Below are 21282 nucleotides of genomic sequence, written 5' to 3'. Positions count from 1 at the left end.
TGCTAGACAAGTGAATATTACTGCAACACCAACTGAGGTAAGCAGTGCCTCAGACTCCTCTGCTAGAGGGTTTGAAGTATCCAAAGTACTGGGTGAAGCATAAGACTCTGCGACCACAGCTTCACTGGACAGGATCACTGAACAGTCCATATTGCAGGGCAAAACCATGGAAGCACCTGCTGGACAGCATAATGATTCTGTGACCTGAGTTTCATTGGAGAGATCTACTGCACAATTCATGGTACAGGGCAAATTTACTGGAACATTTTCTGAACAAGGTAATAATTCTGCGATTTCAGGTTCACATAGCAGATGCTCTGAGCTATTCACGATACAGGGCAAATTTACTGGAATATTTTCTGAACAAGGTAATAATTCTGCGATTTCAGGTTCACATAGCAGATGCTCTGAGCTATTCACGAAACTAGAGCGAGGTGTAGAAACAGGAAGATCAAGACACAATGTTTGCGCATCTGAATCACCATTCATTTGTAAAATTGGAAAATTCAGATGCTGGGGTTCTGAGGTTTCTAGACAGGATTGCTGGGACTCGGAAACTGATGTAGTGCATCTATTGGCATCTGCTGGATCAGACAGGAGTTGAACTTTATTAACACAGGTAATTTCTGCAGAAGTGTTTGCAGAGGCAGGCAAGATTTTTCTGGTGTCTGTTTCACTGAACAAAGAGTCATGAGTACTGGCTAGGCTGGACTCGGAAGTCAGCAGGACCTCTGGATTCTCTGCTGAGAAATTTGCGCAGGGCAAGGTTAAGAATGTATCAGTGGCTTCTGTTTTACTGGTAAGTAACACTGAGTTATCCATGGTACAGGGTGGAATTGCAGGAACTTCAATTTCACACAAAAAGAGCTCCGAATCACCTGCGGAATCAGCCAAAGGTGCTGAAGCAGGCGGGTCAGAACGCCAAATTTGCGAATTCGGAGTCACATAAAAATCATCCAAAATCAGTTCCCACACATCAATCAATGGAGCCACAAAGTCATACCCACACACACCAGTTTTTATTAGGTTATAGGCAGACTTAATGCATGCATTCAATACTAATTCACTTTTTGCACTGTAAAATTGACAAAATGAACTTGAATCATTCTTCCATTCATTGACCAGAGCTTCCATCTCTTCTTTCTCAAATGGAGGATTCCAAGCATACTTAACAGGCAGATCATGGTTTGCAGATATGATTGTAGCAGGGACATATATTGGGTTAATTAGCAGGTGATTGGCAGATTCCTTATTCCTAAGAATCTCCAATACCTGTAGCAAGTGCTGAACTGTAGTGTATGCAAACTTTCCTTGCTTCACAAATAAGTTGATTTGTTCAATACTCTGTAATATCTCCTCATAATCATACTCAGATAATTCTTTTAAACAAAAATCTTTATTTTCCCTAGCCAGGGAGGAAAGTTCATTAGTAGTTTCATAAGTCCATTTAACTCCCCTGAAAGACAATTGCATTTCATTATCTGTTAATGGCAGAATCTCATTATAGGTCTCAGTCGCTAAGGATAACGACTCTGCAGATCGGACACGTTTCTTAGAACGTTTGCGTTTTGCCTTAGACCCTGCTGTTTTTGGTGATTTATTCAAGGCTGCAGGAAAATTATCAGTAACACTTTCTGCTTGCTGAACATTTTTGCAAGCAATTGAAGGAGAAGCTGATTGGCCTGCTGCCAGGAGTTCATTAAGAGGAAAAGGCAATGGATCTATGCGCAACCAGTTATGGATCACAAACGCTAGAAATTCCAGCAGTCTCTCTTTCAAATCGGAATGATTGAGAACATCAAATGCCCACTGGAATAATTCCCCTTTAAACAAAATATAACTTAGTTGGAGTGCCCAGGTTGAAACAGGAGTCGCTTGGAGATCGGGATTGGCCAGGAACCTGGCACATTCAGAGAAAAACTCATTTTCTGTTTCAGAGTTAAGTTCTTCAAATTTCTTAAAGGAACAGGAACCATAATTAACAGTGTCATACTTTCTGGGAATCCCCCCCACAATGGGGATTGGTAATGGGGTTTTCATAATGTGAGGCTTGGTGGTGTATTCTCCACAGTCAGCATGCAACGCATGAGCTGGCGTGGAGGAGGTACACACACCAGCACAAGTAAACAGGCTATCCCTAGTATAGTGGAGGGGAGGACTGACTCCAATAGGAGATTGTGGCGCACAGAGCCGGTGCAGATCCGACAGCCACAAACAATGCTTTCGTTATAACGTCTCAGCGCAAAGTAGCGCTGAGCGCATAAACCAGAACTGAGGAGATCAGGACAGGTAGACAGAATGAACGCTTGCTAGCTAGCGGCTACTTAGCGACAGCAAGCGTCCAAAACAAGACAGACTGGAATGAGGCAGCCAATGCGATTGCAGCGATGGCGTGCCTCACAAAGACAGGACAGGATAGTCAGGAAATAGCAGGATCAAGATAGATGAACGTAACACAGACAAATATACAATAAGTATGTTTTCCTAGCGTATTACAATTACAGCTATCAATGAAACTATTTGTAACGTCTGACTAACATATGTATATATCGGCAATGAACCGATATATGACATAAGCAGGAACGCTGACTAGGACTGGAGTAATACAGGGAACAGGACTCAGAAGGATTCGCTATCTCTTCGCAGAGATGAACGCAATCCACAACGGTAACAGGACAGGATTCAGAAGGATTCGTTATCTCCTCGCAGAGATGAACGCAATCCACAAACAGGACCAGGAACAGGATAACTAGCTCGGCACGGGTGATCAACGTGCTAGAACTGACTAACTGAACACAGGATATAAACAGTTTGTGTACGTATATATCAGCATCACTGATGTATCAACGTAACACGAATACAAGGAAAATAATAAACGTGCTGGTATGCATATATATGGGCAATGAACCAATATATGATGCAAAACCAGCAAAGTATCTTTAGAACAAGAAACACGATTGGGGGCTGAAGCGACAGCAAGACAGGCTTAAACTGAAGCTATGAAAACCCGAGGAGTCCTGCAGGAAGCAGATCTTTATACTGAGGTCATCCAATGGGAGCAGACATGCAGATTCCCACACAGGTGAATAATAATCAGTCACAAGCTGACAGCAGGGAAAGGCAGACAAAGCTATGCAGCTTGCATGGAAAGAGATCAGAACTGCCTGAGCTGCAGCACTACTACTTCCAGCAACACCTGCTGCAGCAGCGATCATTACAGGCCTTAATTCTTTATAAAGACACACCCTGAAAAGGATTTATACAACGATGCTGGCCAGCCTCCCTGCTCGCTTCAAACTGTTTTGTCAGTTGGACAGAGCAACAGCCATTCACTGGCACACAAGTGCTTTTGAAAATCAAGGAGACTACTACCCACTGTTAGTGACCGCAACATAGGAGAAAAGTAATTTATGGCTCATTTTATTTGGGTTGAAAAAAAGGGAAAAAATTCCTTCCCGACTCCAGATGGCAATCAAATAAAATCCCTGGATCAACATTATTAGGCATTACCTAGTAATTGTAGCCATGGATGTCTTTCAACGCAAGGAAAGCATCTAAGCCCCCTTTAAATGCAGGTATAGAGTTTGCCATAATTACTTCCTGTGGCAATGCATTCCACATCTTAATCACTCTTACTGTAAATAACCCTTTCCTAAATAAATGGCTAAAGCGTTATAAATGGCTAAAACGTTGCGGTTACATTAATTTAAATGCGGTTACATTAATTTAAATTTTTAAGATTTTCATGATAGAGGACCACATAAATCATTCATATTGTCTCTTCTCTTTTTCTAGTACAGTGTGGGAGTCTATCTGGTTATAACAGTCAACAAAAACTGAACTTCCTGCAGCAGCTGGTATAACAGAGGCCCATAGCGATTGTTTAGATGCATCAGAGTTATCTGGATCATGGAAAATTATTTTACACAACAGAATGCCTTCTTGGTGGTCCATATAAGCCACTTTACTGTTCTTTAGGCTTCTATGGTTTTTCCCTAAGTCAATCTATTTAAAAATATAGTAGTTATGTGTACATGTGACATTTACTACTAAAGATGCCCACACATGGGCCGTTCCTTTTATTTGTGCCAGTTTCATACAAGTATAGGGTGGTCAGATTAGTCAGATCCTGTAAAACTACACGGACATAAGGTCCAGCATGGCACCCAGTTGACGACCCCTCACATTTTATGAGAATATTCACAAAGACGTGCATTTATAAAAGTTGTCAGTCAAATTCCAGTCCTGTGAGTGCACTAGTTGTCACAGAGAGGCCAAAACTCCAGTAAAATAGTTGATTAAGTCTTGAAAAACAAGAATAAGAACAAACAATTCAAGAGTAAAACGTATTTGGTTAGAGCTGAATGATCAGTGTCGGTAACTTTCATGAGCTCTGGAAGATACCTGAAATTTGTGACCAGGCAGAGACACTGGTGGCCTCAATTCACTAAGCTTTATCAAACACTTCATCAAACGTTTGATCATTTACCTCATGGATAAAATCCAAATTTGAATTCACTAAGGTGTTATATATTTATTGAATGTGTTATCAATAAAACATTTGATAAATATATAACACCTTAGTGAATTCAAAATTAGATTTTACCCATGGGGAAAATTATCAAACGTTTGATAAATTGTTTGATAAAGCTTAGTGAATTGAGGCCAATGTGTGACAAGGGTGGCTTAAGGGAAAGGTGACTAAAGGGGCCCATACACTCAGCCGATTTTTGGCCGATCGATCGATCACAATCGATCGATTGCAAATCGATTGACCAATTGATTGATTTGCGGCCAATTTCGATCGATTTCAATCAATCTGGCAGGCTGGAAAATCTAGGTCGATCTGTTGAGATTGCTTATCATTTTGCATTGGCCCTAATGCAAATCTGATGGCAAAAAAATGCCATCAGATCGATTTTCAATAGATTTCAAACTGAAATCTATTCGAAATCTGTTCCTAGTAAAAAATGGTCCTAAACACATCAGATAGATCAGAAATCTATCTGATGATCTATCTGCTGCTAATCTAACGAGTGTATGGCCACCTAAGCTAAGGCTTCATGGCTAACAAGGCTTTAACATATGTATCTGAAATGCCACTACCTCCGCAAAACTATGAAACATATGTGAATGCATGTATGCTTTGGCAAGCTGGCATTTGGTTGCAAGTCTTTACAAACAAGACCACTGACTGTCCCACAGTCTGAAGGTTGTGGCAAGCACCCTATTATGATCAGGATGCATTGTAGTCAGGTGGGCTCAGGTTACAATACAGACTGAACGTAGGCAACAATCAATAGCTACCTGTTACTGATTGTTTGCCACACTCAATAATCAGTTCTTAGCTGATGCAATGCAAAGCTAATGCAGCCTCTTATACCGTATGTATACTTCTCAGGATCTCCTGTGCTCCGGCCACACAGATCAGCAGGGGGAATAGCCTTTCCCAATCACTAAATCACTGGCAAAGGCGGCCTTGATCCTTGGGTAGGGTTAAAGGTGCTAATGCTCGTGACCGACAACATTTCAGGCACTTTCACTGACCCGAGGAAGCAGGACAGGACCTGTGAAATGCGTTGTGTATTATGCATAAATAAACACTTTATCCATTAACTATTGATTTGCCCTTCTGAGAAGGTAAGACATTACACTTCAATAGTTTGTAGTTGTTATCAATCATCAAGGGCGCCTAGTGTTTTAGTATAGTCCATACCCTTTGGTGTTAGTAGCCACGAGGACTTGGACGGATGGACAGATTTCTTTTTTCAACCAAACTAACTATGTAACTATGACTTTGCAATCCTCACAACTATTAAAGGACAGCGATCAACCAGCATCTGCATTGACAGACCTGGGACAACAAGTGGGGATAGTCATATTCCCGCAGGCTCTGACGGTGGTTGAAAGTTTTTGCAACCCACCTTTGTGAGTATATACTTATACACATTCATTTGTATTCTCAGATCCACAGGTTCTAATAATCTAGTCATACCCAGAGTCCACTTGGAAACTTTTGGTCCCAGAGCCTTCTGTCATGCTGCCCCTACGTTTTGGAACTCCTTACCTCAACAGATCAGGACAGCCCCATCCCTGGACGTGTTTAAATCCAGACTGAAAACCCACCTGTTCAGTCTGGCATTTGCAGAAATATAACTTTTGTTGTGTGAATACTTCATCCTACTAATTACTGAATCTGAGAGAGCCTAAGCGCTTTGAGTCCTATGGGAGAAAAGCGCTATAGAAATGTTGTTGTATTGTATTGTATTGTATACCAATCTATCTAGCGATATGGCACCATTGGGCTCCTGATCTCTCATCCTACAGACAGTTGGAGGTTGTGGGTAACCATCAAGAATCGAAAAACCCTTTCCCAATCACTGTTTGATCAACAAAACAATTCAATATCAATTGATGAGGCCTTCAGTTTATCTAGATTTCATTGGATTTGATTTTGTTAATTAAATATAATTAGGGATTTGATTGTGAGCTTCTCCTAGGGACAGTCAGTGACATGACTAGGGACTCTGTAAAGCACTGCAGAAAATGTCAGCACTATAGAAACACATAATAATAACGTGAGATTGAAGGGCTTCATTTGTAGCATTTCCCCATAGAATTCACTGGTGTTCTGTGTCACATTGTTGTATGGAACATGAATTTGAGAGCAAACTGGAAGAAGTCATCACATTATCTCAAATGGAATGCTAATAATTCTGACCTGCATGAAGATTTACATAAATTGTATGCAGCATGGAAATGGGCCAATAAAACGCTTTTCCCACTGGTCAGGGGCAGGCCAGGGACCCACACAATCTAAATGGTCTTCATAGTTGAAAATGTGCTTTGAAATTTTTTAAGTGGTCTACAAAATCATAATAACATAAATATCTTACCCATTAACACCAATGGTAAGGAAATCCAGATTCCCCACGATTTTTGTGCAGTTAACAAACTTATCAATGTTGCTAGCATCCACTGTCCGATATCTGGTGTTGGGTCCTGTTCCTTCACAAGCTGTGAAGAGATACATGTATTAAGTTATAATAAATAAAGCAGGGAGACTTTCCACAAATACCTCTGGGTCTCTCCATTAGTTTAGGTTCACATTGCACCTGATCTGGGATGGGTCCGACAAAACAGACCCGTTCCGTTCGATACGTTTTCATAAGTTTTGTTCACGTTCAACAACCATTTCACATACATTCTGTTCCGGTACAGTGTGAATGAAAACGTATGGAAAATGGACAATGGGGAAGGAAAAAGGGTTTGGCCAGGGTGGGGCTTGGAGAGGGGGATGGTTTCAGTAGTTTTTATAATTTGTCATAGAGTTGAGGGTGTCCTCCACACTGAAGTAGCGAGTGGTGTAGCTTCCAGTAGCCATGCTGCAGTGGATGGGGGATGTGGCTTGCAATGGGCCTATGTTGCAGTGTGCCTATGCAGCAGACAAACAACCTGGAACCTGCCGTGTCCGGCGTGATGTGCATCGATCTGTGCCCCGGAAGTAGAGAAAATTAAAACATGAAGTGATCTTTTGGTACGATTCAGGTACGTTTTCTAGCCAATGGGATCAGTATTGTCCGCTTTCCATTGAGATACATTGCATACGTTCAGCGCTCAGGTCCGTGTCAGTTCCGTGAAAATGGTACAGGACGGGAACGTCTGATCAGTTTAGTGGAAAGTAGGAAGCGGATCCGTTTTATAATACCAATGTGAACTTTCCCATTGAAATGTATTGCATTCGTTTACAGATATGCTTCTACGCTCCGCTTAACGCTACGGTTTTTGTGCAGTGTGAACCAGGCCTTACACTTGAAGTTTTCTGATGACTCAATCATGTGTTACAGCTTTATAGTGCCCCCACAGCTTTCCCTAGCCTCCCACATTGTGTCCATACTTTCTAGGGCAGCCCCTGCCTCCCCCGTACACTGTGTTCAGGTCATGCAGTGACAGAAATCCAACATGTAATCCACAAGGATTTGTCTTTTTTTTTAAACTCTTCCAATAATCTAGTGTTTTGGGACCTTGGGGGACTTTTTTTTTTATCAAGGAAATCCCAATGTAATATTCCAGGGCACAATAATGCATCCACATTCTGCAAACAATACTAAAAAGTTCACTATGGTTCTCTTTCATTTGGTACATAGACCTTCATCCACCATTCCTGCCATTACACCATGTGACAATACACAGCTTAGCCAGTGCTCTGCCTCACTATAAAGGTGGCAACTCACCGGCTCCATTGGTCAAACAGACTAAAGTCACGCCTTTGAGGTGTAGGCCACTAGCTGGCAATGCTCCTCCTCATTGTTGCGTGCTTCTGGGGATATAGAATATAGGGGGGCAGAGCACTGGATAAGCTGTGCATTATCACATGGTGTAGCAGGAATGGTGGATGGAAGTCTATTATTATTAGTGATGTATAGTCTGTGTACCAAATGAAAGAGTTATATTGAACTTTTTAGGATTGAGCCTGGACATCATTTCTTGAAGTGTTTGTTACTAGTAACCCTGTCTCACAGATAGGATCTTCAGAGTTTCATATTCCGGTACTGTTTGGCTAGCGTATCTCCTGGTCCCTAAACCAATTCTGTTTGTGAAAACTTAGATGGATGAACTGCATTTATTAGCTGATGGTCATTAATTACAGTTTTTGATTTTATTTGATTTTAATAATTGTTACGTAATTGTAGTGAACGCTGGTATATATCCCATCATAATGCATGTGCAGGGTAATGCACTTTACTACTGTCTTTCTCTATCAACCGCAGTGACATTGAAGTAGTGATGAGTTTAACAGCAATGAATAGTGATATTTTTAATTCATGTTTTATTTATTTTTTAGATAGAGCTCCACCTGTTGGTCCAAAGTGCCCCACAAGCATGATACTTTGGTTAGCAGGAACAGCTGATATCATGCCTGAGCTGATCATCTTCTGAAAGAAAGAGCATTCATTTTTTGAACAAAAGATTCTTCTCCAACGAAAATATAATCTTTCACAATTGATTGCTTTTTTGGGGTTGTCAGCCAGGTTACCATTGTGTTTCTATGGTTTGTTTTTTTGGGTCAGCCAAGTTACCATTGTGTTTCTATGGATTGTTTTTGGGTCAGCCAAGTTACCATTGTGTTTCTATGGATTGTTTTTGGGCCAGCCAAGTTACCATTGTGTTTCTATGAGAATGTGGCCTGGTGATAAATTGAGAAACTCCATTTACTTATGCTTCAATAAATCTTTGGCCAAATTTGTCATCTGAAATAGTGGGTGGTGAGTAATTCCCCATAACCTGTGACTAATTACCACCCGTCATTTGATCCTTCAGCTGTGTCAGCTGACTGCCATGGCAGTGCAGCTAATTTGTAAACACAGAATGTTAACAATATGTCTGCTTCCATGAAAGCAGGAAGTAGACTCACTGCAGATTTAATGCAGGATTTCTATCAGCTGTAACAAAGACATTTTTTTTTAAAGGTTATTATGCTGTTCCATATCTTTTAGAGCAGAAAGGAAGTTCTGAATTCAGGTCCGCTTTAAGGCTCCTTTAACCTCCTTAGCGGTATGCCCGACACTGTGCCGGGCATACCGCTCACTTGCCTCAGGAGTACCCCAGGATTAATGTAAAAGATTGCATGGCTGCAATTGCTTTAGCTAGTACTAGGCTAGTTCTAGGCTAGCTAGTATAGGTAGCCGGCACCCCGATCACCCCGATCCCCTGATCCAGCCACTCAATACATTACCCAGCCTGGCGCCAGTGATCGGCGCAGCCTCCCCACACAGCTCTGGTCTCTCTATGGGGAGGATCGGGTCTACGCTTGACGTCATGTGTGATCCTCCCCATAGAGAAGAGCGGAGCTGTGTGGGGAGGCTGCGCCGATCGCTGGAGCCAGGCTGGGTAATGTATTGAGTGGCTGGATCAGAGGATCGGGGGTGATAGGGGTGCCGGCTACCTATACTAGCTAGCCTAGTGCTAGCTAAAGCTTTTGCAGCCATGCAATCTTTTACATTATTACTGGGGGCTCAAAAGCTGCAAAACCTCCTGAGTGGCGTAACGCTCAGGAGATTATTAACAATGGTAAGATTTGGTAATATTGTTATATACGTTTTGGATTCATGTGAAAGGTGAGTTAGCTGTGCTTTAAAGGGAAGGTCCAAGCAAAAAAAAAAAATGAGTTTCACTTACCTGGGGCTTCTACCAGCCCCATGTAGCCATCCTGTGCCCTCGTAGTCACTCACTGCTGCTCCAGTCCCCCGCTGGCAGCTTTCTGACCTCGGAGGTCAGGGCCGCATTGCGTACATTTTTACGCATTCCCGCTAGTGCAGGAACATTAACATATACATTTTTACGCGTTAGTGGTGCAACGCATACATTTTTGTTCCTGCACTAGCTGGAATGCGTAAAAATGTATGCAATGCGGCCCTGACCTCCGAGGTCAGAAAGCTGCCAGCGGGGGACTGGAGCAGCAGTGAGTGACTACGAGGGCACAGGATGGCTACATGGGGCTGGTAGAAGCCCCAGGTAAGTGAAACTCATTTTTTTTTTTTGCTTGGACCTTCCCTTTAAGTAAAGTCTGAAATGTTTTCAGATTTTCATGAATACCTTTAGGACACAGTCCTGAGCATGGCTCACACATCTTCACTCCATTCTTTGTCACTTCCATCTTGTTACTAGGACAAGCACGGACACAGGAGTTCTGATCCACCACAAAGTTATCTAAAAGGGACAAAAACAAAATAAATACTGTTCTGCATTACAAAATACTGGAAAAATACACTGATGATGCATCAAACAACCTGATAACTGCTTTTATTCAGAAAGGCAATGAGCAAAATATAGTGCCCAACATGCATACATGCAAAAACGGTGCCAGGAAATTTGAGCGCAGGGTGAAGCAAAAAAACATCTCACTCTGCTTCTGCAAAAATTCTGACAGCAGTAATTACTATTCCCCTCCAGGCCGCCATGGACTCAGGGGGTAAGGCGTATGCTGTTTTGTCTCTTGACAGCGCCCAAATTACTATCTGAGCGCCGCAATTCCCATTATGGGCTGTGGCGGCACATGGTGCGCCAAATTTCCCTGCACCGTTTTTGTGCCGTTTCAGCCCAACAGTTTCTGTTCAGTATGTATTTATAATAATTATTAATAACTGTTACGATGGAAGATAATATATTACTATGGTTTAGGAAATATTTGTTTTTGTAATGTTATACATGCATTGCTTTAGTAAGTAAGCCCTTTTTACATAAATACTAATAACTATTAGCTCATTCAAAAACTCAGTGCAAAGAAAAGCAATCAAAGCTAAGTACAGAATACCACAGCAACCAATCAGACCTCACTTTACTGCAGTCAGCCACTTCAGTAGCACTACAGCACTGTGATCTTCAGTTCAGCTCCCTGCACTGCAATACTGAATTAGCCTACTTAATGTGCCATTCAAGTATGAGGCATTCTTAAAAACCTAACCTTAACAGTTCTTCAGTTTAGCTTGTCTGCTTTTTATATGTTCTGGTTGTGTGCCTGGATTCAAAGGACATAAAAAGATGATTTGCATTCTCGGCAGTGATGCATCATGGGAGATCTTACTTGATCACTTAAAGTGACACCTTTAGTGAAAAAAAAAACGTATGATATAATGAATTGTACGTGTAGTATGGATAATTGATAGAACATTAGTAGCAAAGAAAATAATCTCATATTTTTATTTTCAGTTATATAGCTTTTTTTTTTATAACATTGCATCATTGTCTAATATATGCAGTTTACAAATTACACTCTGTGGGCCAGATTTATCAATAGTGTCTGAGACAAAATATTAGTATGTTTTTTGAAATCCATGCAGAACTGTCTCAGGCATCTTAAAAAATCATTAGTGCAGATTCCTTCTAAAACTGTTGTAAAATAGGAGGAGCTAGGAAGGTCTCTCAGACAGTGCATTGTGTGAGGGGAATTGCTGTTGCTGAGGTAACCAATATATCTGCTGTATTGATAGCAGCAGGCTCTGAGGAGGAATTCAGCAGGTGGGAGGAGCACATCACAAATCATGTATAGCCTGTACTCTGCAATCATGTCTAGCCTGCAGTTCTAGATCTGAAGAACTGCTATCAAGCACTTCTTAATCTGCACTAGTTTAGGGATGGATTTGCACTTTTCTTAACTGTAGTGCAGCTCTAGAAATTCATGCTGAATTGCCACTGTTCCCTTCGATTTAAAAAGGTTCTTATTATCATGCAGTATGTAGAAGCTGTCCAGAGGCACCAATAGAATAAAAATCACTTAAACGAGCTTAAAACCGATGGGACAGTGGTGGGCCTATCCCATCCATGCAGACAAAGGAAGGATTGAGCGCCTCAGTGTGGTTTTGATGCTGATAAGCTGTATGCTCCTTTTTGATTGGCCTGATGAAGCGGGATTGAGCCCGTGAAACGCGTTGCCAATTTTTCTGTGGAGTATAAATAAATTGTTGTTTGACTGTTGATGCCACAGTCCTTCCTTTGTTTGCTTTGTCTGCATGGATGGGATAGGCCCACCACTGCCCCATCGGTTTTAAGCTCGTTTAAGTGATTTTTATTCTATTGATGCCTCTAGAAAGCTTCTACATATTGCTATGTCCACCCTTGGTGGAGAGTTGTACCCATCTTTTCTCCCATCTACAGAGAGCGACTTTTAATCCTGAGTGGGGTCAGGTTAATCTCCCCACCTGCCTTCACAGTGGTTGCCTAATGGTAACCCTGGTTTGTGAGTATTAAATTGTTATATTACTCATTATTAATTATCATCTATACAATATCACACTATTGGGCTCTTGGTGTCCCCCCTCCCTTTATTATCATGCAGAACTGTTCTCCCTGCTGGTAAGAACAGATTAAGAAGAAAAAACTGTTGGTAATGCGTTGATAAATCACCTCCTGTATTTTAAATGATGAAACAGAGCAGAGCTAATGACCCTTTGAACTTCCTGGCAGAAAAAAAACCCTTAAACTAACAAGAAATAGTGAAAGACAGGTTGAGATAAGTGCTTCAGAAAACAGTACTGTAGCTGACCCAAGTTGAGTCGGAGAGCGCAGAGAAGCTCTTTTGCATAGATAACAACTGATGTTTCTTAACTCTTCCTGTAATGGTAACAATATGAGACTCATATATGTGCTACTAATGTTGTTCTATTTCTTAGCTATACTACACATAAAAATTATTATCTCATAAGTTTATTTTCACATTAGATTCCCTTTAAAGCTGAATTTTTTAATATACCTTTTGTTTTAAGAAGGTAAATTATATTTAGCATAGCTCGTTTAGTAAGAGGGCTTTTTGGTCTGTTTAAACCCCTTATATTTTCCAAGTGGTTCTTGGTAACCATGAGCTCCCTGGGTATTCCTTTATATGTTCTGTCTTCTTTTTCATTAATAGATGTCTTAGCAACCAGTAAGAAAACTTTTATTTCCCACTTATGATAATACCACCTGACTTTCTCAGCTGTGTCATGGATGTTATTTATAGATCTATGAATAAACAGGTATATTTTTACAGATCACATGAAAGCCCGTAGACCTCTTGTTTTACATACGGGGGCACTTCTTGACACATGATCCTCCATACTGGAATTTAGCATCAGGTCCATGTTCCATCTGACCGGTTAGGGGGTTGTAAATTGGCTGAGAGCATCGTTGTACACAAGTTCCATTATCATTAAAGTTCCGACAAGACTATATGATTAAAAAAAAAAAAAAAAGACAGAGCGTTATGTATGGGAGACTGTTGAACTTAGAAGGTAACAGTCATTGGAGATATAATTCAAAGAGAAGTACTCACAAAGCACTGTGTGTTTAATGATCCAGAGCAGCCCCCAACACACTCATCATGGCAGCATTCAGTGGGGGCCTGTCCATAGCAACGTCCATTGCACTGCTCTGCACAAATGTTCTTTGTCACTGAACACAGAGGAATAAAGATTCCTTATACATAAAAGCTTAGCATGAGAATTGCAGCACAGTCATTTTTTACCTCATGATTTAGGTAACACATGACCCACATAATGAAATTGAGCTATAGTGATTCACAGATTGTTCCTTGTTACATTCTTACGTTATAGGTCACTTATCTGCTATGATTAGTGTGGCTTACTTTAAAGCATTATTTCTATTATTGTACACGGATATTTTCCCCATTATTTCTTTGCTTACGTATCTCATGATTTGTAGAAGCCAGTAAGAAAAAGCAATTTACAGATTGATTACCAGTTACATCACCCTCATTTTATATTTACTGGAATTATTTGCACAGATTGTTCTTTGACCTGTAATAAAAGTCACATTTGCTCTTTCTGTGAAATTTCACACTGGGGGCCCTTATTCAATTCACTTTTTCTCTTAAGTTTTCTCCTAGGAGATCATTTTTTCATCTTCTGTTTAAAATAACTCTTCAGCACTGCAATTAAAGAAGTACCAAACAGTAGGTGAAAAGCTACTGTGAAAATTATTCTTTTATTGATAAGGTATGAAAATATCACCTAGGAGAAAAAGTGAATTAAATAAGGGCCTAAGGTCCATATGCAATTAACTTTTTCTCCTAAGTTTTCTACTAGGTGATATTTTCACACCTTGCCAATAAAATGCCGTTTAAGCCACCAGCAACCGAGAAAATACTAAGAATAATTTTGATAGTACTTTTTCACCTACTTTTTAGTACTTTTTCAGTTATGAAGTGCTGAAAAGTTATTTTAAAAAGAAGTCGAAAAATGATCTCCTATGAGATAACTCAGGTGAAAAAGTTAATTGCATATAGGCCTAGGTGAGAAAAGTAGAGCATATAAGCCTGACAGAGTGTTAGATAGGGACACTGCCCACTTGTATATGTCTGAAATGTTTTCAGGAGGACTGCATTCATAAGTTCATCCAGAGAGGATTCTCAGGCTGATACACATGGATCCTACTACACTTATAGTGAGACTAGTCCTTCACATGATCCACATTACCGGTAATGTGACATGGGTGTTCTCTGATCAGAAGGTGACTCACTTAAATGTCACCATCACCACCTTGCACCTCGGGACATTTAGTTATAATATCTACAGTTGATGGAGGAGTAATATACAGGAATCTGGAAGTAGCAGAAATCCATCTTATTTCAGAATGATAGAAGGTTGCCTCACTCTGCTCATCATTACCCTCAGTTCCATCAGCTGTAAGAAGGCTAGGATTCCCAAATAATCATAGTTCACATGAGTCACCACAGCTGGATTTCTAAAAAGGCCCCAATGGCGTGGGACTTGGGCGGCTGCTGCCCAAGGAGGGTGCTGGTCGTGAAATAGGGGTTGCTACATATGAAAGTGAAAGCTGCAAATGGGGAGCAACATATTAAAAATTGAAGCTGATGCCCAAGGTAGCTGCACATGAAAGAAAGCGTCTGCAGTACATGAATGTTACACATGGAAAAGCGGGCCACACATGGAACGGGAGGGGTGCCACTGCACATGGAAGGGAGCCCCAACATGCTTGGCCTAGGAGTGTAAAAAGTATAAAATCCAGCCTTGGGAGTCACATACATAATATCTATCAGCATAAGGTATTAATATTTGAGGACTGGTGCACTGATTTGTATAGCATTTTGTTCTATTGGTTTGGAAAGAATATGGATATCATTGCTGTAGAGAAAGTAGCCGGGATAACCTAGAAAAACGTGTACTTACATTTCTGGCAGTCTCCATCTGTTGGGCCCCAACACTTTCCGTTACAGGATGGATGGCAAGGCTTACCTGAATCAAGTAAGAAAGAGCAGCATGGTTAACTTTGTGTTCTAAATTCAGTAATGACTTCACCTCACAACAAAAAGCGTATCCATCTGAAATTCTTCTTACAGATTAAAAAGTAGCCATGTTATTCACGAAGTACTAGAGGAAGTGTTCATCTCTGGACAAAAGTGCTTTAAGTGTAATGATGTGCTTTATGGTACCCACCAAATTCCCAAACCAAAGACCTCTGAGTCATCAGGAAAATCTCCACAGACAACTACTGATTTGAAAAGCTGAATCTAGACAGAATATGTCACAATGTAAATGTTTCAGCTGAAGACCTATAGGCTGAAAGTGCAGAGACAAATGTAATGTACATAATAAATGCTGAACCTATAGGGAAGAGGTGAGGGGTCATCTCACTACCTATACTGAAGGGGGCGGCTGGTGACAGTGGCCTAGGGTGGTAAAGAGTACAAATCCGACCCTGCTAATCATGTGATGCCAGTGATAAGAGTTAATGGGCATCAGTCATTTTAGAACAGCTTTTCTAGTGATAGAGATAACCCTGAAGCCCAGGACATCATGTGTAGGACATAATTTGCTTTTGGACAGTTTATGAATGAAATGACGGAATGATGAAAAATCTCCATAGAAGCAGGTTAGGAGGAGGGGTAGAAAACTGTTTTGTATCCAGGGGCACAAAGCCAGTTTGAGTGATTCTCAATACATTTCTGATGAAATCTAATCAAGATACTATGTACACGGAGGTTTAAAGGGGCCCATACACTGGTCAATTTCAGCCATTGATCGACCAAATGGAAATCGATTCTATTGAATCAGCAATCGATTTGAGGCCAATTTCGATTGATTTCAATCGATCTATCTGACTGGATGGAAAATCTAGGTTGATCTGCTGCCAGCAGCAGATCAATGGCTCATAAGGGGCCCACACACTGGTCAATTTCAGCTATCAATCGGAAATCGATTCTATGAAATCAGCTAATCGATCAATTTGCAGTCAATTTCATCAGATAGATGATCTATGGTCAGATATACAGGGTGGAAAATCTAGGTCAATCTGCTGCTGGCAGCAGATCGATAGCCCATAGAGTTGCATTGGTTCTAATGATCCAATAATGCATATAGATCGATTTCCAATAGATTTCATCCTGAAATCTATTGAAAAACTATTCCTAGTGTGTGGCAGATTCGACTTGACAGGCATCTGACAGAAATCTATCTGATGGTTGAATCCGCTGCAAATCTATAAGTGTATGGCCACCTTAAGAACTGATCACTTTCTGATCAGGTAGGGATCAATTGGTTTCCTATATCAGGTCATTATTGATCCTTGTATGCCTATTACTGAGTAAACAAGGGTATTGTTCAACATAAAAAAGAAAAAAAATCCTAATTTTTATGTGCAAAGCAGCACCAATCAGATCAGACATAGTTTGACTGGTCAGTGGGATCTCTGCATTAACACACCGCTCTTTCCAGTAATGCAAAAAGTCTAGTTACCGTAAGCTCAACAAACAACAGGGGGTTGCTGAGCTGGGATTCCACACCAAGTAAGACGACGAGAGACGTCAAAACCAGAGTACAGGAACACAAAGGCTCCATTCGTGGATTCAAGCCATTGGAAGTGAGCAGCCATACCCCGGTTGGCAAACATTTTTTTGCCCGTGGACATGGGGTATCGCAGCTTAAATGGATGGTGTTGGACCATGTACCCCCGCTCAAAAGAGGAGGAGACAGGGACAGATTGCTGCTACAGAAAGAGGCTCGATGGATGAGAAAATTAGAAACTATTACACCTAGGGGTCTAAATGAAATGTTTAGTATGAAATGCTTTCTGTAGATAAATGTCATGAGGTAAATGTCATTTTTGTTGTTTCTCTCTTGCAGGTTGTGATGAATTTTCATCGCTTTGGTGGGTGGAGAGAGGGAACGTCTGCATCGTTGGTGCAGTGAGTTTATGCATGATGTGTCATTTATGCTCTGTAAAGCCTGTAAATTTATGCTCTGTAAAGCCTGTATACTGATTAGGCATGTGCCTATATGTTTGCCCACACTTATGCTTCTGAAAGTGTTTATTTGGGTAGACACTTGTGTGTAGTGCCCAATAAGAAGGACTTTGACTTACCCTGAGGGGTTAATTGAGAAGTGGTCAGCTGACCAAGGAGGAGGGTCTTTCAATTTGGGTGTGGACTATTGAAGTACATAAGTTAGATGTGTTGGTGAGGTTGCATGTACACTTGAGGAAGGGGGAAACCCCGAAACATGTCGTGTCGGCTACTGTTGTGATAAACGCAAGTTTAAAACGCCAGTTGAGTGCCTCCTTCATTTCGAATTAGTTACCGTAAGCTGTCACTCACAGTCTCCAAAATCAAAAGAGTTTCAAACATCCACTTCCTGTTCAGCAGATTATTAAGGTATTATTGTACAGTATTTCAGTTAGAAAAAAAAGCTGTGTTGGGTGACTGAAAAAAAAGACACTTTCGTTTTCTGAGAAACTCCTCAGGCTTTCAAGTGTGCGGCCTGCCCAGAGCTGAAGTGGACATTTTATAATCTTCACATCCTGCCAAGGTATGGGACTGGTTCCAACGCTGCTTATTAGACAAGACGCATTCTACCACTGCCTCACAAAATGGCTGCCTCCATTGGACTTGCAATGCTAGTTCCGCTAAATATTTCGATGATAACTACACATTATAGTGTATTGCTGTTGCAGAATATCTTTAGGTTTATATTTCAGTTGTTAAAGATTTTCTGTAGCTTATTTATTTCTCACTTTTAGAGCTAAAGTTTAAATTTTGTGGTTAGAAATGATATCCCATCAGTGACAGTCCATCTCTGTACAATGCAAAGACACTGAGGTATATTCACAAGAGGTCGGTAAACTTTCCATGTGCAGACAGCTACACTAATAGACCCTTCTGAGTCCGTACTGTTCTATCTATGACACTTTTTAAACTGACTCGAGGAAGCAGGCAAGACCGATGAAATGCATCATCTTTTTAGTGACCAATAAAAATTATTAAAAACATCCCCATCCACATTCGAGGTAAGATTACTATTTATCTATTTTAAACATTTTTTTTTAAAAAAACCTCAATATCCCTAGGGCTCCTCCTATTCTCCCAGTTCCTCTCCTTAGTTAGGGGATCCCCCTGAGAGTTAGCCTCAATATCCCTGGGGCTCCTCCCATTCTACCAGTACCTCCCCTTCGTTAGGGGATCCCCCTGAGAGTAATTTCTAGAGGTATTTGTTTTTTTGGACAGTGACCATATGAAGAAAAATCCTTAACAGACATGCATAGGGACAGTAATCTCCCCCTGCCTAATACTGTGGTTGCTTTTCAGCAACCCAGCTTTATAAGTAGTTTTTCACTACTTCCCTTTATCCCTCTGGTTTAAATACTACACTACATTAGCACGCCTGGTGTCTTTTGTCTCTTTTTCTCTCGTTCCCTGACGTTCATGAGTTGAAATCAATGGACTAAACACACCCACGTGTGCAGACAGCGCACAAGCTTATTGGGTTTATGCAACTTTTGTAGGGAACTACGCAAACAGCACAGCATGCTTTATACATGCAATGCTTATGTTGCCTGTTATGCAGGAAACATAAATCTTGCATGTATTAAGCGAGTTACACTATTTGGTTAGTTGCTACGTAAATTGCGTAAATCCGTAAAGTTAATATGTGCTGTCTGCACATGTTAAGTTTCCTCTGCATATACCCCATTGTAATAAACATAATTTCACCTTGCTTACCTTATTTCTTTTTGTATGTACAAAACCCAGCCACTAGGAGTGCCAAAACTGTTGCCAATCACATGAGGGGGACTACATCTAAAGAGTGTTGTAATTTCTACTTGGTGAAACTGAAAAACATGCAAATAACTTAACCACATATGTGGTTGCAGACGATATATCTACGTCCTGCAGGACTTCAGTTCCTGCTCAGGGACGTAGATATTAGTTTGTTGCGGCAGACGGCTGCCGCTCACTCCTGCATGCATTCTTGCCGCCACCTGTTAGAGGGGAGATCAGTGAATGAGAACACAGGTCCCACTCATTGATCAAGTCCCCAAGTCAATGATCCCCTGCAACAATGGGATGCCACGGTCATTTGTAACTTCCGAACTAACATGTCCACACATTACTTCCTGTTCCCGTGCTTACAGTACGCTAATAGTAAAATAGACAAATGAATTGAAGGAGCACTGAATGGTGAAAATTGCTCTGGTACAGAAGGGAAACAAAACCCTCAGTAGTGAAGTGGTTAAAGGCCAACTATTGCAAAAAAAAAAAATAGTAAAATTTAAAATACATACATAATAATCTACATTTCTACCAGAGTAAAATGCACTATAAAGGACTTTTTTTTTCCTTTTGTTGCTGTCACTACAGTTGGTAGTGAAAATCGAACAGAATGGTTACTGAATTGCACTTACTGAATGGTAGTTGCTTAGTTCAACTGCCAAAATAGAATGCAAATGAGTAGGAAAGCTTTTTTTCCAGGGAGTGCTTTTGGAAAAAAAAAAAGTAATAATGAGAATTTCCTATAAGGAGATAGATACGTAAAAAATCTGTCAGCTTTTTACTACCTACTGCAAGTCTGTAAATGACAGCAACATAAGAAAAAAGTAATTTATAGTGCATTTTACTCTGGGAGAAATCTTTATTCTGATATGTATGTATTTTCAATTTTACAGTTTTTTGTGGTAGTGTTTCTTTAAAGAGGAACTCCAGTGAAATTAAAGTGAACCTCCAGACTAAAAATCGACTTAGCAGCACTGAAAAGGCTTGGTGTTTCTTTAACAGTTTCACAGCATCAGAACTTTGTTTCTCTTATACAAGCCTCATTTTCAGCTGCACAGAAGAAAACTGCCCGGGCTTTTCCCCCCTGATGCTGTGCAAAGCATGATGGGATTTCTGATGTTGTTGTTCTCGTTCTGCTGTTTTGGTGCAATTTTTTTTTTTTTACATTTTGAATTTGACATTTGAAGCCTAGCGTGTGCAGCTGGGAGGGGTAATCAGGACACAGGACAGTTGGAACTGTGTCTCCTGCTCCTTGTCACCTCCTAACAACCAAAAAGATGGCTGACCCCATAACAAAGATGGCTGCCCCCATGAATCACAAACATTTGCCTGTTCTTTTAAAACAGGGTGGGTAAGAGATTATATTACCTATCTATTCTAATTAACATAACTAATGTAACTTGATGATAGTATGTTTGTTTAGGCTGAAGTTCCCCTTTAACATAATGAAAAATAGTGCTTAATTTTTACAATAATTATGTATAAATGATTTAATCAGTGTTTGCCCATTGTAAAATCTTTCCTCTCCCTGATTTACATTCTGAAATTTATCATATGGCGACATTTTTACTGCTGGCAGGTGATGTCAGTGGAAGTAGCTGCTGCTTGCTTTTTTGGCAATTAGAAACAGCTGTTATTTCCCACAATGCAACAAGGCTCCCACAGTGTGATGCCAGGACCTCAGATCTGTGAGGCACTGACATCACACTGTGGGAGGGTTTTCA

The 21282-nt window shown here is 40.6% G+C and overlaps 1 protein-coding gene across 1 annotated transcript in view; it reads right to left on the bottom strand.

The window, feature by feature from the left end:
* Positions 1-21282, bottom strand: part of ERBB3 (erb-b2 receptor tyrosine kinase 3) — a 160289-nt gene that overhangs the window by 49164 nt on the left and 89843 nt on the right. Inside the window, exons 5-9 of the mRNA XM_068267621.1 lie at positions 15684-15749; positions 13808-13926; positions 13563-13701; positions 10597-10710; positions 6897-7017 (exon numbers count right to left, since the gene is read on the bottom strand). Of these exons, the coding sequence (XP_068123722.1) occupies positions 6897-7017; positions 10597-10710; positions 13563-13701; positions 13808-13926; positions 15684-15749 (559 nt within the window). The remainder of the gene's footprint in view (positions 1-6896; positions 7018-10596; positions 10711-13562; positions 13702-13807; positions 13927-15683; positions 15750-21282) is intronic.

This window comes from Hyperolius riggenbachi, chromosome 2 (genome assembly GCF_040937935.1).
Source record: "Hyperolius riggenbachi isolate aHypRig1 chromosome 2, aHypRig1.pri, whole genome shotgun sequence".
NCBI classification, from domain to species: domain Eukaryota; kingdom Metazoa; phylum Chordata; class Amphibia; order Anura; family Hyperoliidae; genus Hyperolius; species Hyperolius riggenbachi.
This window is presented reverse-complemented; position numbering and strand designations above follow the sequence as displayed.